The sequence below is a fragment of the Euprymna scolopes genome, chromosome 30, assembly GCF_053919585.1.
Source record: "Euprymna scolopes isolate OS-2025 chromosome 30, ASM5391958v1, whole genome shotgun sequence".
Lineage (NCBI taxonomy): Eukaryota > Metazoa > Mollusca > Cephalopoda > Sepiida > Sepiolidae > Euprymna > Euprymna scolopes.
This window is the reverse complement of record NC_136511.1, coordinates 72,678,309-72,697,189: the sequence shown is the minus strand read 5'-3', so window position 1 is coordinate 72,697,189 and position 18,881 is coordinate 72,678,309. Positions and strand designations below refer to the sequence as shown.

The 18,881-nt window shown below is 35.6% G+C and overlaps 1 protein-coding gene across 1 annotated transcript in view; it reads left to right on the top strand.

Annotated features, from left to right (window-relative positions):
• LOC145254836 (pappalysin-1-like) overlaps nt 1-18,881 on the top strand; it is a 654,441-nt gene that overhangs the window by 282,124 nt on the left and 353,436 nt on the right. Inside the window, exon 4 of the mRNA XM_080113674.1 lies at nt 8,806-8,942. Within this exon, the coding sequence (XP_079969800.1) occupies nt 8,806-8,942 (137 nt within the window). The remainder of the gene's footprint in view (nt 1-8,805; nt 8,943-18,881) is intronic.

The window sequence follows — 18,881 nt, the reverse complement described above, 5'->3', positions numbered from 1 at the left end:
ATATCTTCATATCAAATCTAAAGAATATATATATATATATATATATATGTATATATGTATGTATGTATATATATATATAACTACTTCATTTACTCACATAAAATTGATATATACGAAAGTATAAAATTATGCGTAAACATTAAGTATTTACTTCAAAAGTGCTCAATACGTAGGTAGAGCTAGTTAGTAAGTTTTCCAATTTCGATACCGATTCCGATACAACCAAATGGTTCGGATTTTTTCGATTCCTATAAACACAAACACAAATATATATATATATATATATATATATATATATATATATATATATATGGATACATATATATGTATATATATATATATATATATATATATATATATATATATATATATATACTATATACAGTGTTTCATGGTAAAAAACTGATACTCCCTTAAAAAATAAACTATTACTGGTACTATAGTGAATTCGAGAGAGCAAGTCGATCCAGTGATTGCAGGTGATTGAATGACTTACTCGCTTAATTATTTTCTTACGAATGATAATTTTTTTTTGTATAGTTTTAAAGATTAAAAACTTCCAAGACTATATGCATAATTATTTGCTATAATAATTATTAAATACCTACAGGCACTAGTGTTTCATCCTTTCAGAAATCATCAATGTAGGGTATCACGATTACCATCGCTCGGGAGATTCGAACCAGCCAATGACTTCATTAACAAGGACCAAATCCACTCGACCACCGTAAACCCCGAGAAATATCGTTGAAATTTAAACATTTATTTTTAAATGCTTTTAATGTCTGTCAGATGTGATCTAATGATTATAATATCATGATCTTCACATGCGAGCTAAAGCGACCGACTTGATTTCAACTGAAAGTGCTCAATTTTAAGAAACGAGTTTCTTAAAAGGGCCTGGCATAAGTCTCTCTCTCTCTCTCTTTCTCTCTCTCTCTCTCTCTATATATATATATATATATATATATAGGCTGTGATACAATGAAATAGTCTGATGATGCGTGTATATCTCTATATCTACTATCATATAAAAGGAAGTTTCTCTGTCTGTCTGTCTGTGAGTTCATTCCCTATGGATTCCAAAACAACTTTTTTTTAAAATTTCACACGAATGTACTTAATGTGTCTGGAAGTGTTCTTAAATAAGTTTTGTACAGGGATGCCTCAGATAATTATCAACATCGATAATCGAAAAAAAAAACATTAAAGATGAAACAGTCCGATTGTGACATCACTTTTACAGTCTAACATAACAAGTGCATTTTAGAAGTTTTGTCATCGCACTAAGAAATGTGTCCGATGTATTAAAGAAACAGTAGGTTCTTTTATATGATTGAGGCGCGTTCGAAATGAATGATGCAAAACTGAACCATTATACTTGTTGTGTATTTTAAACTTTATTTCAGGACATTATCACCACACCAGTATAGAAGCCAGGTATACCAAATCTACAGTAGAGTCTTAGCTATGACAGGGGCGCGTGCGCAATGCATGTTTCTCTTTAAACTCTACAACAGTGTAATAAATAATGGGCAGGCAACGATTCCCCCACTATCAAACAATCATGAGGTTGCTTGCACGCCAACCGACAAGGCTAATCTGCTTGCCAATCGATTTGCCTCAACCTCCAAACTGGACCCGGCAAACCACTACCTCCCCGAATTTCCTTTGTAGACAGACGCCACACTGGACGATTTGAAAATTACCCCTTCTCAGGTACATGGTGTCATAAAAAACCTAGACACCTCAAAAGCCTGTGGACCAGATCTCATCCCGGTTGTGCTATTAAAAAGATGGTCTAATTAGGTTGATCCAGTTCTCTCCCAACTTTACAATAAATGCCTTAACGAATCTTGCTTTCCCGACTGCTAGAAATCTGCTTCTGTGGTACTAGTCTTCAAGAATTCTGGTGAAAGAACTGACCAACTAAATTATCGCTCCATTAGTCTCTTCCCGCTTTTCGCCAAAATATTGGAGTCCTTAGTCAATCAAACCCTAGTCCAACACAAAACAGCTGCTAAACTCCTGACGGACAAACAATATGGATTTAGGCAAGCCCGTTCAACAGCAGATATCTTAAATGTAGTTTCTGAAAATATACCGTTCACTAGACAAAACAGGGGATGGTAGAGCGGTAGCCCTTGAGATATCTAAGGCTTTTGATAGGGTATGACACGATGTTCTTCTAAGGAAAATTAGATCATATGGTATCACTGGAAAAATACATAAATTAATTAAACCCTTCTTACGTAAGAGAAAAATCCAAGTTGTCCTAGGCGGTCGTACATCTAAACAATATGATGAAATGCGGGAGTACCTCAGGGGTCTAATCCTTGGACCTTTAGTATTTCTGATATTCAAAAATGACCTCCCTGATAAAAATTTTCGGAGACGGGTATATTTGCTGATGACACCACTCCCTATAACAGGAATGAGAGGAAAACAAATGAACACATATCTAAGGAAATGGCAGAAACACTAGAGGATGCCTTCTAATCTGTAGTGGAATGGGGGAAAAATGGATGGTCACATTCAATGCTGTCAAGACTAAGCTTGTTTCCTTCAATAACTACAAGAAACCTTCTCTACCACCAATTGCAGTTGCCAGGAACACATTACCCGAAAGTACTTCCTTTAAACTCCTCGGCCTAACGTTTACAAGGAATATGAAGTGGAATAGTTACATAGAGAGCATTGCCAAGTGCTGCGAAGAAGGTGGGCTCTCTCTACCGTGCTAGAAAATTACTTAAGCCTAAAAGTATCCTGTATCCCTATAAGGCCACCATTCGTCCATGTATGGAGTACTGTTGTCACATTTGGGCTGGTGCATCTGCTGCTTGTCTCTCACTCCTGGACAGGATTCAAAAGAGAGTCGCCAACCTGATAGGTCCTGAAGTGTCATCTAGGCGTCAGCCTCTGTCCAACGACGAAATGTTGCATCCGTCTGCCTGTTCTACAAGTACTTTAATGATGAATGCTCTGACGAACTGCAAGCACTTGTACCTCCTCGACATGACTACCCCGGTCAAACCCGACAGGCAACTAAGTCCCACCCTTTACCATAGAGATCCCTAGATGTAAGAAAACCTTTTACTCCAATATTTTCTTCCCCAGAACTGTAAATCTTTGGACCTTCCTTTTCGGGATTCTGCTTTCCCAATTGCACTGATTTGCAGAAGTTCAAGTGTAATCTGAACAAACATCTTGTTACTCACCTCCCTTCATAATGCCCCCTCAAATTATGTCCCCGATATTTGCCCCCTACTTCTAAGTGGCACTGTGCTTTGTTTGGGGTGAAAATTGAATAAAAAAAGGACACAATTAAAGCATGATACTTAACTTATACATTTTTACTTTGATTCTAAACATTATATAAAAAATAATTTTTATAAAATCAACAGAAGGTTCTCTGCAGAAAAGCATTGTTAATTTATGTTTATATTTACGAATACTGTTTTCCCGTCACTTCCAGTTGACCCATTGTTTTTAATTGGTGTTTTTCGATATTATTTTTAGCGATTCCACAGAATAAGGACGAGATTTTTTGTCGATAAATGGAGTTTTCAGATATAAACAATGGTTTCAACTGTTTTTTAATCAGTTCTAATAAGTCGCAATAGTAGTTTCCAAATTACACAGTCAAAATTACCGAATTTTTAAACAAAACAACTTTAATCGTGTTAGTAGGTGAAAATTGCCACAATCTTGTTTGAATCAAAACGGAAAATTATCTCCCTTTTGAATCCTCTTGTGTCTTACGATCGTTTTCATCAAATTCTATTTTTTTATTGTATTTAATAAATAATTTTCTATCTTATTGATTTTCGTTATATTTTTATGTAATCATCTTAAAAATACGAAGAATACGTAGATACCATTGCATTCCTGTGAAATTCAGTATTACGATTTCCGAAAGTTCGTCCCAATAGTGTAGAAGCGCCCATTTGTTTATTAAATTGTTAGGTAGAAAGTAATAGAAAGCGCTTCCCTCCCTATTTAAAAATGACTTTTTTCATTAATTACGTTATGTTTTTAGAAAAACAGACAAAGAAACATTCTAAACATGAGGGGGGGCGGAAGTTCATTGAAAAATAACAGTAAAGACAACAGAATTTTATTAAGAGTTCAATGGATGTTTTTTTTTTGTGTGTGTGTGTGTGTGTGTGTTTCTGTAGAAAGGCAGTCTCGATTACAGACAAGCACATAGTGTTTATTACAATAGGCTATATACGTGTTTGGGATCCAGTTTCGTCACTTTAAGTTCAGTTATTTTAACGTAACCCAACTCATATATTATTCTTCGTGAAGAGCGATAAATATTTCCGAGTAGATAACTCACAGGTAGGTCGCTAGAGGACCGGGGATATATATTTATTCTAACCAAATGACGACCCGCCCATAGGGACGGCTTTAGAAGTTGCAATCCATCATATTTAATGTCTATGAATTTACATAGATCTCTTTCATAGTTTATGTCCCTTTAAATAATTATATTTCGTCCCTTATCTTAATTGCCCGATAAAAGGGGTCTATTTTTGATATCACATTTAAAAAGTAAGCAATTATTCGCTGACGACATGACGGAAATAATATACTTACATATGTATACGTTCATATGACAGAGAACACAACACATTAACTCAAGCCTCTTCACGCACGGGCATACAGCTCTCGTCATCATCATATATATATATATATATATATATATATATATATATATATATATATATATAAAATATGCTATTATATAAAATATGCTATTGTATAAAATCTTCACACACGCGCATACAGCGCTCGCCCGCATTATATATATATATATATATATATATATATATATATATATATATATATATATAATATTTATAGCGAGTCTCGCTATATTCACCCACTCTGATGAGTCGTAGACGACGAAACACCTGTCAGTAAATAATTATATTTTTAAAAATAATATATATGCCGCCCCGCATTAAGGGGGTAACAGATTGGTCAATGGGGAAATTATTCCCAACAAGCATTTAGATAAATTTCGTATAAATACTTGAATTCATTCAAGAAAGTATCGCTAACAAAAACAAATAAACACATCTATATATATATATATATATATATATATATATATATATATATATATATATATATATATTATACTATTCTATAAAATATACTATTATATAAAATAAACTTTGTCTATGTGTCTGTGATCTGTGAGTTCATTTCCTATGGACTCGTAAACGGCTGAGTCGATTTTTATAAAATTTCCCACTCATATACTTTATGTGCCTGGCAGTGTTCTTAGATAGGCTTTGTGTCGGAATGTCTTCGATAAGTATCGATGCTCGATAATCAGAATAATCCGATGAAAGAAGAAACAGGCAACTTGTATCAAAGGTAACACCTTCTACAGCCTTACATCGCAAATACATTTGAGAAGTTTTTTATCCCACAAGCCGAAAGGCCCAGCATATAAAATCAACGGTTTAATGCACAATTCCACAATGATACTTGACTTTTTCATTTTAAACTTAAATTCAAGCCATTATAACTGCACAATCAGTAATGCCAGACATATAAAATCAACAGTAGGTTCTTTGATATGACAGAAAAGCGTTCGCAGTATATGTTACTGTTTCGAGCAAAACTGAAGCATGATACTTGACGTTTGAATGTTGCACTTTAATGCAAGCTATTATATATAAAAATAATTTTCTAAAATCAACGGTAAATTCTCTACACTGCAATGTAGATTACAATATATTGTAAACTTATATAATGCCAGAGGTATGTGAAGTTTCACCCAGGCTCATCGTGATGCATCGCCTAACTAGAGCAGGCAAGCAATCAATGTAAATGAAAAATTAGCTATTTAATCGATTTCTATATCAATAAAAAGTATGGGAGTGTGAAACATACGTTGATCCTCATTCTATCCCGGGCAACGTCGGATCCTCCTGCTAGTATATATATATATATATATATATATATATATATATATATATATATATACTAGCTCTATATGCCATGCATTGCCAAGTTGAAAAATCTTACCGATCAGAGGGTTTAGTAAGAGACTTTTGAAGATACCCCGTATATCCTAATTTCTTACGATTTAAAATAAATAAGCTTATTTTCGTTTTTAAATTCAGCTGGTGTAGGCTAATAATAATTGAAACTAACTTAAATATTTTTTTTACAAGGTAGTCACTACTTATCAAGGCCCGGAAGCCACTTGCGGATAAGGGTTATTGTGTGTACAGTACGTTAGTTTTGATAAAGTGTTTTACTTAAGGAGGCGGTTCATCAGGAATTTGTTCACATTGGAATTGAGTTCCACAAGCGTGCACTTCTAAGAAAGAAGCTTTGTTCATGGAATCTACATTTTGATTTTGGCACAGATAAGGAGGGGGGAAAATTTTTGACAGTGGTTTCAGCTAGATGGGTGTTTTTCGTGAAAGATTGGCGAGGGGGGCCAGAGATTGGAGTTCAGACGAGCACCTGCCATGGTAGTTACGATAAAAGAAAGACAAAATATAAACTAAATTAAAAATAAATTAAATAAATCAACTTTCAAAAGTATTTCTAAATAAAAAACATTAAAATGATTCGATTACAACAAACAGTTAATAAGAGTTAATTTTTAAAATAAATTTTCCTTAATGGTATATTTAAATGAGGTTACTCCTTAAATGTAGACTTACTTTGAATTAAGAGTATATGGATAAATCACGATTGAATTTAAGTGTATTAAAGTCAATTTGTGACCAGTGTACCTTTAGTATATATGTGTCTAATTGTAAACAAACAGACGTTTGGGTAAACTATTTCTCTGGCTTTCGTCAGGTGGTTATCTCTTAACTACATCCTCAGCAATTACTGCTTTCCATAGTTGTTGTCATCTCACCACGTTTTGGCTAACAAAGCCTCTGGTCGGCTTTGGTAAGTATTGAAACCGCTATCTTCAAACAATGCTCAGCTGGAATCTTAGATATTAAACGTCTCTATTCATTGCGCCACGAGCGCCACGCCACGATCAAGGTTGTTTTTTTCTTTTTCATTTTTTGATCTAATAAATCTACGTGTTATTTATTATCTGATGTTCCATATTCGGGTCCGTAACGAATGGTATGTTATTCAATTCATTGGAATTCATTATTGAGATGAGTAATTTGTATTATTTATTTATTTATTGCAGATTATTATCCTCGTCTTTTTAAGTTGTTGTCTCACGACTTATCAGCCCAAAATTTCTCTTGCAGATGCTTACCGCGACTACTAACTATATGCTAATTACTGCCTTCCGTGGTGAGACGACAACACAACTATGAAAGGCAGTAATTGCTGAGGATGTAATTAAAAAAAAAAGAAAAACAAAGAAATACTGATGATGAAGTATATCTCCGAAATATATTTATACACTTCAAACAAAATAAATATATGTTTATTTTGTAATTATGCGTTGTTTTGGCTTAATACGTATCTAATACGTAATTATTTTATTCAAAATCAACCAGCGCTTCCATTCAAGGGACACTAACCTTAACATGATTTCCGCGTGACCAACGCACCGTTCCGACATTTGAATTACTACCGTAAAAACAACAAACGAACTTCTACTGATTCTTTGTTCCATATATATATTTACAAATTTCAATAAAAATTTTAAACAAAATAAATATCTGTTTATCTCTATATAAATAAAATGAACTCATTTTTTCCCGTCGGATTTTGAAATTAATAGGATTAAAAATCAAGATATTTCATGCAAATATAATATGCACAAACGGCAGAACAATATCTGAGGTGTGTTATAGGCTTATTATTTCTCAAATTCCTCGATAGTCTTAGATTTCTATACTTTTTCTGCTGAGAAGTCACGGCCAAAATCGGTTAAGATCAATGGAAGTGGTAAACTATTTTCTCTCTAATAAATTCCTCCTCCCCCCCCCTGCCACCACTTAACACCGTTTGGGGATCGTTCACAAGGAACAGTTGAGAAGAGAACACCGGTTTGGCTTCGTAGTTCTTTTATGTGAAGTTATTTAAAATCACTAAACTAAGCTGGAGTGGCGTAGTGGTTAGCGTGCTGGACAATTCACATTATATTTTCACGTTCGCGCCGACCTACCGTAGTCGGGGTTTTTTTTTTCCTAAACAACTGGAATGGACTTTTCTTGGTGGCCGAACTGTTAACGTTGCAGATGTTTTTTTTGTTGTTTTTTTTTCACACTTTATTTTCCTACTTTTACTCATGACTCCGGGTTTGATCCTTCCTACTTACCTACCATAACATTTTTTTAAACTCCCCCCCCTTCCCGGAAACAAACACTCGGGCAACGCCGGGTACCCCCGCTAGTTTTGTAATAATGCGTTGTTTTTGGCTTCAAACGTATATAATACGTGCTTATTTTATTGATTACTACCGATGTTTTTACATAAAACGTTATAAGTAAATATATGTTACGTATCGATTTTTCGTATTTACTTGAACGGTGCTCAATACGTTAGTAGAGCTAAATAAGTTATGAAAATATATAGCGATTAATCTGCACAGAATGCCAATGATTTTTTCATCATATAAAATCGATTTCCCGCGAGAGTGCAATGCAGAAGATTGTGTTGCTTAATTTAAAGTGGTATACAACACAACTATTATTATAAGTACTTATTCACGAACTGATTGAAGAATTTGAACATTTTTTCTGTTATTATTATCTTAATTTAATATATTCATGGTTCTGCTACCTATTTGTATGCCGATTTTTTAATATGCATGTGTGTATATATATATTCATCTTTTTTAAACAGAATTTACCTCAGCATGGACGAATACAAAACAGCCCTGAACGTTAATGGGAGCACCCACCTGAATGTCTACCTTGCTTCCTGGTCTTTAAAAGGATTGGCCACATTTCCTTGGGAAAAACACGTTTATGGTGTTTTGGGTAAGTACTGGGGATTTACCTTCCGATGATAAATTTCCAAATATATTTTTACAGTTTAATCTTAATGTATTTACTTCTTGATTATCATATTATCTTTAATGGCCGTATGTTCCGTCTTATTCTTAGTATATCCTATTTATTTTTCTTAGAAAATTGGTGTTATGCTTAAAAACATATACATCTATAAAATAAATATCACATGTCTGTTTAAATGTATGTATGTACGTAAGTATATATGTGAGGTCATGTCATATACTGCTGGTACCATGTAACGCAGTACTACCTGCCTCATGGTCGGGTAACCAGCGACTAAACTGGTTCCCACACCAGACTTGTTTGGTTAGGAGGGTGGCTAGTCTCCCTGAAGGATTAAAAACAAGACCTTCCAAAGGGCGAATCAGCCCCTTTTTAGGGTCAAAGGCCAACTAGCACTGTGTGTGTTTGTGTGTATGCATGTGTGTGTTGGGGTGGAGAGAGCTCTCGTAAGCCGTGGTGGAGGCAATCCTTCTAGGAGAAGCAAATCTCTGATTAAAAAGAAAACATAAAGCGGGATATTAGTGCCCGCATTAAGCTGGTCTGCGGTTTAACTTGTTGCTGGCTATCTTGCTCTTGCTTGTTGCTGGATCTCAACATTTTGAACCGATAGAGAGACTTACCTGTCGTGCAAAGCTCTTTAACATCATCTTTGTATAGATACTCTCTCAGGAATATGTCTATAAAAATGGCCCTGTGGCGATGAAAAGTTGTTACACGTGGTGGCTTGAAATGCTAGAATCGTGTAATAATTGATCTCAATGACCGTCTTCAGTGTCCTGGCTTCTTGAGCGTGTGAATTCACCGGTAGGACTGAAAAAAATGTCATTTTGGGCTCATGGATTTTAAGTGTCTGGAGGAGTGACATTCGTCTGACAAGACGTTGCAATCACCACCATGTATCAAAAAAAAAAAACCCCTCTCCACAGAGGCGACTGATTGTATGTATGTTTGTATGTCTCGCAAAAACTCTCGACAGAAGCCACGGATTTTGACGGATTTCGATATCGTTTATAAGCTTGCCCCTTCGGAAGACAAATATCGAAAAATTGGCTAGAACATTACTTCCTTCACCCTCAAGTGGGCATGTTTTTACAGGAAGAGGTAGCTTTTTCGCCGATATTTTCGAAAGTCAGACCCTCTTTTCGATCGTCTAGGCTCAATTTAAACCTACGGTGGGCGCAACAGAAAATACGTTACATTATATATATATATATATATATATATATATATATATATATATATATATATATATATATATATATATGGTGATCGTCACTTCTTGACAGAAGAAGACAATATTTCCCTTGCGTTATTGTTGATTACTCATGTATTTTGGAAATATCTTTTGTTTTTATTTAAAATTACATGCACATATATGCACCTATACACACATACATATATACATGTGGAGATGTTATCAAGATGCATCAATTCCTATTTTCTGTGGGAACGAAGGTGGCTCTTCAGACCATCCCTGCTCTTACACAGTCTGTTGCAAAGGTCACACTTAAGCTGAGATTGAGTGATGCCAACTGGTGCTGCTCTACTGTGGACGCTCATATGACGCTTCAGGCCTCCTCTCGATTTACAGACCACAGAGCAAACAGAACATCTAGGCCCTGCAATGTTTTCCCCATCAAAGAAAGATTGATCTCCATATGACCGCTTGGGGGTATGCTAGGCCAGCTCCCGTTAAAGTAATTTTACCGTATAAATAACAGGTGTGGTTCTGCATGAAATCCTCCGCCAGACCTTATATATCTGACATATTCTTCTTCCGGATATCATGCTTCATTTTGCATGCTCATATTTTCTCTTCTCAAAACGATCACAGCCATGACAGACCAAGGAGCGCCACTTGTTACGATCATTGGAAGCACTTTCCCAACTGAACACGTAAATACCAAGAGCTTTAAGATTATCTTTGATGTTATCCTTAAAGCGTTTCCTCTGTTTATGTTATGTTGTACGCGTTTTTCTTGTGTAATTTCACCATAGAACAGGCGCTTTGGCAATCTATCGTCGTCCATCCTTGTCAGATGTCCAGCCCACCTCATCTGGTTTCGTATAATCAACTTCTCGATACAAGGTCCGTCAGCCCGAATGAGAACATCCATATCACGTATAAAAGTGCTCCACCTGATGCCCAGAATGTGTCTTAGGCATTTCTGGTGCACTCTCTCCATGACTTTTATGTGTCTACCATAAGTTGTCCAAGCCTCAGCAGCGTAAAGCAGGGATGGTAAAATACAAGATTGATAGACACTGATCTTTGTATGAATAGTTATACCCCTGTCAGACCATACTCGCTTCTCTAAGCCACCAAAAGCCTTAGTGGCACACTGTATCCTATAATCTTCTTAAGACTAATAGTAAGCCCAAAAGACGCACAAGCCCCCGAAAACAGATCCATGATACCCTGTATATCCCTCTCACAACGGACCAGGAGATCGGCGTCATTCGCATAAAGCAATTCACGAACCAGGTGCTGAAAGGTCCTTGTAGAAGCATGAAAACGACGAAGTTCAAAGACCCTACCTGTGGTTCTGAAACGCAAATAAACACCTAGAGAGCATTCCTTAAAGGCATACGATAACATAGTTACAAAATAAATTGAAAAAAAGTATAAGTACTAGGATATCACCCTGCTTCACGCCATTGTCAACCGAAATGAGTTCCGATAGGCATCCGTTGAAGTTCAGGCGAGCCTACATATTAGTGTGGAGCTCCCTGAGTAATCGTATAAATTGAGGTGGGCATCCCAACTTCCCCAGAATTATCCATAGGACACTTCTGTTCACCGTACCAAAAGCCTTAGTCAAAACAACAAAAACCTGATAACACGGAACACAGTTTTCAGTACATTTCTCCTGCAACTGCCGAGCAGAGATCATGTCCGTGGTTCCTCTGCCCCGACGAAAGCCACTTTGGCTTTCTGGAATGACGGATGGACAAATATACTTTAACAATCTATTGAGTAGAACTCTGGAAAATACTTTGCCAACTGCTTCCAATAAACTTATCCCAAGATCACTTCCACAGCCGGTCCTGGACCCCTTTCCCTTGTACAGTGATATAAGAATTGCATCGACCCAATCCTGATGTACGGGAACACCTTTCCAGACATCAGTTATAAGATGAAGAATTACATGAAAAAGTTTATCACCCCCATGTAGAGGACTTTCACGGGAATACCATCAAGCCCTGGAGCCCTCTCAGCGTTCACTTCCTTGATTGCATCTCTAATTTCATTCTCAGATGGGAACGCATACATTTTATGGATAAGCTTGTATTTTAATAAAAATTCATTAATGACGTCCTCATAAACATTAGAGGGGTTGTTAAAGAGATCAGAATAATGCTCGGTCCAACGAAGGAAAATCTTGTAAGGATCCTTTATAAGGGCAATTCCATCGCTTGAGTGTAGAGATGTAGATAGTGTTTGAGGACCAAAAACTTTTTTAAGCAAATGGTACATGCGTTTGAGGTCTTTACAATCAAAGCCATCTGGATTTGGTTGGCGAGTTTAGCCCACCACTGATTCTTCATTTGGCGGAGTCGCTTTTGGAGAATACCCTTGTTTGCTTTAAGTGACTTTTGGAGGGAATCTCGACCTCCATGAGAGTCAGACAACATCTTATGGTGCGATTCGTTTTTAGCACTTAAGAGTTGAGTAATTTGAGAATCATTATCATCAAACCAATCTACATAGATTTTTAATAGATTGTATTTTTAAAATGCGCCCACGACCCATCAAAATCAGCAGAATTAACTACATATCGAAGCTTTTCACGTACACTTGGATCACCCAGCCTGTATACATCAACCCGCCTCGGAATCCCAACACCACCCAACCTACACTTCCTCCTTATACAGATTTTCAACTTCCTGCGTACCAAAATGTGATCTGTGCCGCATTCAGCTCAAAGCATAACACGCACACTACAGCCCCAAATCTGCCTTCCTGGAAATAATGTAATCAATCAAGTGACCTTGTTTTGAACGAGGACTGGTCCAGGTAAACCTATGGACCTCTTTGTGGCCGAAGAAAGGGTTACAGATAGCAAGGTCAAACTGAGTGCATAGATGGAGAAGATGCAGACCATTATTGTTGACCCAACTTACACTAAACCGGCCGAGTGAGTCCCAGGTGTGATGATCCTTGCCAACCCTTGCATTTAGATCACCCATGAGTAAGATCTTCTCAGATATAGGAATAGAGGAAATGGTACGACTGAGATCTCAGTAAAACGCCGTGATGATGTCTTCATTATGATCCATGGTAGGATCATACACAGATAAAATCGTCATATACCTGCTGTGTGCAAGAGGGAATCGCATCATCGTAATTCTGGCACTTACACAGAATGGCTGTTCAATCCTCTTCACCAAATCAGAACGCACTGCAAAGCCAATTCCACCTTTTCGTCCCAGCCCCGATGGTTTTCCTTTCCAAAAAAGGTGTATCCCGAGCCCACCTCCACCAATTGATCCTCACCACTCAAAATGTGTTTCAAACAATGGCCAATGTCTATGTTGTACCTAGCGAGCTCTCTTGCAACAATAGCTATACTACGCTCAAATTTTTCACTATCCAGGACATCTAGCAAAGTTCTCACATTCCACGTAGCAACAGTTAGGTTATTCCTCTCCTGATAAAATTTGGATTTTCCTTGTTTATTATTTTTCTTCAACTTTATCTTGTTTCTCCTGCAAACATAGAGCAGCCGCCGAACGCAGGAAGCCGATCAGCTAATAAAAGGGTAGACATTTTATCGGTCACCTTTTCTGGACCCTTCCAAAATTAATGGGTGAGCCGTGTATCCCTAGAAAAGGCTGCTCAGTCGCCAGATCATCCACCGAAGTTGCTTCCACCCTGTAAGCGATTTAGTCGACGATGTTAGATAAATCACTGGCCGCCTATGTGCAGGTTTGCAGCTATGCACTTCCAGCCCGCTAAGCCTGTGCACGTCGCCACTCACCAATCGCCATAGGACTTTTACTTAGCTTTTTTCGCCGATATTTTCGAAAGTCATCCTTCTTTTCGATCGTCTAGGCTCAATTTAAGCTACGATGGGCGCAACAGAAAATGCGTTACATTATATATATATATATATATATATATATATATATATATATATATATATATATATATATATATATATATAAGAAATATACAGCCTAAATATACCAATATACATAAATATACATATATATATGTATATATATTTAGGCAGCATTCTTTCTTTCAAGCAAATATTAAATGCAACGGACACACTTTGCTTCATGATTCATGTTTTTTAATTTTTCGATTTTCCGTATAAACTTTTTGTATCCAAATCAAAAATATCAATAAAAGATCCAGCAACAACTATGGAACTTTTATTAATATTTTTGATTTTGATACAAAAAAGATTATACGGAAAATTGAACAATTAAAAAAAAGAATCTTAAAGCAAATTGTCTCCGTTGCATTTAATAAAATTTGCTTGAATATATATATATATATATATATATATATATATATATATATATATATATATATATATATATATATATATATATATATATATATATATATATAGTTAGTAAGTTATAAAATATATATGGCGATTAAGCTACGCTGAATATTCCGCGTTTCATCCACTCTAGACTCTTCAGGCTTATGCGCATAAGCCTGAAGAGCCCTAAAGTGGATAAAACGCGGAATATTCAGTGTAGCTTAATCGCCATATATATTTTATAGCTTACTAACTAGCTCTACCCAAGTATTGAGCACTTTTGAAGTAAATACTTAAAGTGTACGCATACATTTATACTTTCGTATATTAATTTTATGTGAGTAAATGAAGTAGTTATATATATATATGTGACCCTTATAACTATCTATTTATCTATATATAATGTTTCACATGAGTTCGAATACCCTATATAATAAGTTTTATGTCTGTAGATCAAAAACTGACAAGGGACGTTGGTAGGCAAATTAAAAAATATATATATACGTATACATAAATACATATAGAAAGAGGTTTTCGTTTACTATAACCTTTTTACGTAGATATTACATAAGCATAAATCATGTAGAATATCTGCATGAATATAATTACACCTAATAGTTTACTGAAGATGATCATCACATAGACTACACCGAAAAAAACAATAGGGAATTAATTAAAATAAATGTTTAAAAGAATATTCAAATAAGCTAGCTTGTACAAATAAATTCAATTCCACGACCCATATATAACAAAGTTGTAGTCTCCTTTTAAATAAATAGAAAATAGTTTTAATATAAATATAAATACATACAAATATATATATATGATACATTTATTTTTGTACTCCTCAAATTGGTGTGCATGGCTCTTTGTGAGCTGCGATAGTGCCTGCCTGTCTGTGGAAACAATTCAACTGACTGAAAAGGGGACGCTGCAGTCTTGGTCATGAGAGACAAGCCAAAATGGGGTTAAGTGACAGCTTTAAACCAACTACTTGCCTCTCATTTATGTGGAAACTTTTCAGTAACATATTGTTTGAAATTATCTATAGTTATGTAGATCAACACAATTTGCTGCCGACAATTTGCTGCCCGAGGAAGTGAAGGATTGCGGAAAAAGATCACGAGGCACCAAGGATCAACTTTTCATTGATAAAATGGTCCTAATAAACTGTTGACGGAGATCTACCAACCTTGACATGGTATGAGTAGATCACAAAAGGCACTCGTCATCGTGATCCATTCATGGTTTGTGTTTGTTAAATTTTCGGATTAGCCCCCAACATCCGAACATATATAAAGAACAGCATGGAAAATTGGGGAATCAATTTAACTTCAGAAAATGTTGCATTAGGCAATACTCTCAGAAAAGGTATGGATCCATATATTATCTCTTTAGTAGAAGGAAAACTCCGCAATACCGCCATTTTTTTATCTGCTTATCCTGGCATTGTGGATGCATTCGAAGCGCAGTAATACGGTGGAAATGGCCTACAAATTGACTCTGGCAGCGGCACTCTTACATGTTGTATCTATCGTGTCAAGACTGAAAGAAGGTTTATATATATATATATATATATATATATATATATATATATATATATATATATACATTAGTGATGGGACGATTCCGATACAATTACCGATTCCGATTCTTTATAAATCTCTAAATATTTACTATAAAATACACGGCGACATTCTCTCCCCTTTGCTTTTTTTTCACCAGCTGTAAACCGTTGTATTTTTTTACGGAATATGAAAGCAGGTTCTGAAAAATACTCTCTACAGTTAACCATTCATGAATGATCTTAAGGTTGTTGGAAAGAAATGAGAACGAGCTTGATATCTTGATAAATACCACCACATTGTTTAATAATGACATACAGGTGAAATTTGGCATTACCAAAAGTGCTATTCTTGTGATGAAAAGAGGCAATCTCTTCCATTCAGATGGCCTTAAACTTCCAACAGCAGATCTAATAAAGAATGCTGACAGCGAAAGAGGCTACAAATATTTGGGGATACTGGAAGCGAATACGATTAAAAGCACACAATAAAACAGGTCACTGCCGAGTACAAGAGAAGAATGAGGATTATTCTTAAATTGCAAATCCACAGTTGGAATACAATTTATATCATCAACACCAGAGCAGTAGCTATAATTCGATATACTACTGCTATAGTTGACTGAAATGTAGATGAATTGACTACACAACACTTAAAATGCTTACCATTTATGAGACTTTGCTAAGAAAAGATATGTACATCGATTCGGTCCACCTAAAAAAGAAGGTCGGGCGTTTATTTAGTGTTGAATATGTGGTGGATATAGAGGAAGAAGATTTAACTAAATATATTATGAAAGCAATAAATTTCTTCTTCAGGATGTGAGCTGGAAAATAATACTAAGACCTCGAATGAAGAAGAGTAAGATATTTCAAGAGATAGGGGGAAACTATTTGAAAAGAAACTACACCGTCAAGAATAATTAATGTAGAAATGAGATTTGGTATTGTTTGTGCGGGCGTGATTTTAAAAGATCTACAAGTATGTTAATGGCAACCCAGGAACAAGCTACTCGCATTAGCTCCATCAAACGCTGGTCCTGGATATGACCTTAAACTATTCGTCTGATAAGACATTGCAAATATATATATATATATATATATATATATATATATATATATATATATAAACTTCAATTCATGTATATCCTGAATCGATATTGATACAATATATTTAGTTCAGTAGCAAAGAGAAATCCTGGCCCCCATTTCTGGCTAACTACAAGTCCAATGCGATCAAGTTCTTGTTGTTCCGTCTGTTTAATTGCGCCAAATTTACCCAATCTACAACATTAATGATCATTACCCTACTACCTTAAGTTCATTAAATCTTATCCACGAGTAGCCTTTGAGCCTTGACAACTTATTACTTCCTTGTGAAAATAAAACGGTAATATTCATGATATTTGGAAATTTTATTACCAAACATCGAATTGATGAAAAGTGTTATTCCTTCTAGTAGTCGTACTACTACTACTACTACTACTACTACTAATAATAATAATAATAATAATAATGCATACATACATACATACATACATTACTATACGCTGCGGGTCCTGGATATAACCTTAAACTATATCCAATGGTGAGGCCCCAGCTTGCGTGTTTTGGGGAGTGTGGAGCCACCCTTTAATTGGCATTGCTCCCAGGTCCATTCTGATCCGGAGTGGTAGTACCTGTTAGGGTCCCAACCAAATAACCGACTTGAACAAAAATATATATTCTATTAAAAAATTGTTCTTCCAAATCATTGGATTCGGCATTAAATAACCTGAAAAGGGTTGATATGCTGTAAAACAAAAAGAACCACTCAACCATCAAACACTACATTGAAAAAACTGTAGAATCACCGATGTGCGGAATATGTAATGAATAGGAAGAAACAATAGCGCATATTATATCAAAGAGACTTAGTTTAGGTAAACATCGATATGGAGACACGGCAGAGTCGCTCAAATCCTACAGTGGAATATATGCACAATGTGTAGTGGCATGAGCATAAAGCAGAAGTGGTACAGGAAAACGATAATGTCAAATATTTTGAGACATGCACATAAAAAAATGATACGGTGTTTGAACACTCCAAACTTGACTATTTTTTTTTAAGTAACAAGACTACTTGCTCAACCATTAACATAGACTGCCTCTTCGATACCGGAGTGCAAGAGAAAAAAGCATGAATAAATAAATAAATAAATAAATACCAAGATCTGGAATAGGGATGGGTTAAACTATAGAAATGTAATGATATCCATTGTAATTGGAACGCTCGAGCCCATAATCAAAAGCCACCATAAATCGTTTATTCAGTTGATACAGTTTCTCTTCTAATTTTCCAGTGATTTTCCTGTTTAAAACAGCAAAAGTCTTAAAATACAGCTTTAGTGTCTAAAAAATTTGAAAAGTTGAAACTACTTTGAAATAAAAATAATAATCTAATATATAAACGGCTATATGTATGTATGTCTGTCTGTCTCTGCACATTTTCAAATTCTATCTCCTCCGAAACTAAATGTTGCACAGCGGCACTAGGGGCCCCGCAATGATTGGCTTTTTTAAAGATCGTTCTTTCATGGGTCTTTCGCCGGTGAAAATAGTTTTCAAGGGGTCAAAATTGAAATAATCGTTATACACTTTGTACATTTGGTACAGTGGTAACGCCACCAGCTTTGAATGGCACAATTTCAGTTTTGATTCTAGCTGATGACATTCATATACTGTTTATTTTTACTTTTGAAATCACGACGCTATAATAATTTATACGAAATCTGTACAAATTAAAAAAATCATATTTAAGCATATTTTACCCCCAGGCAAAGCCAGGAGCACCCACTT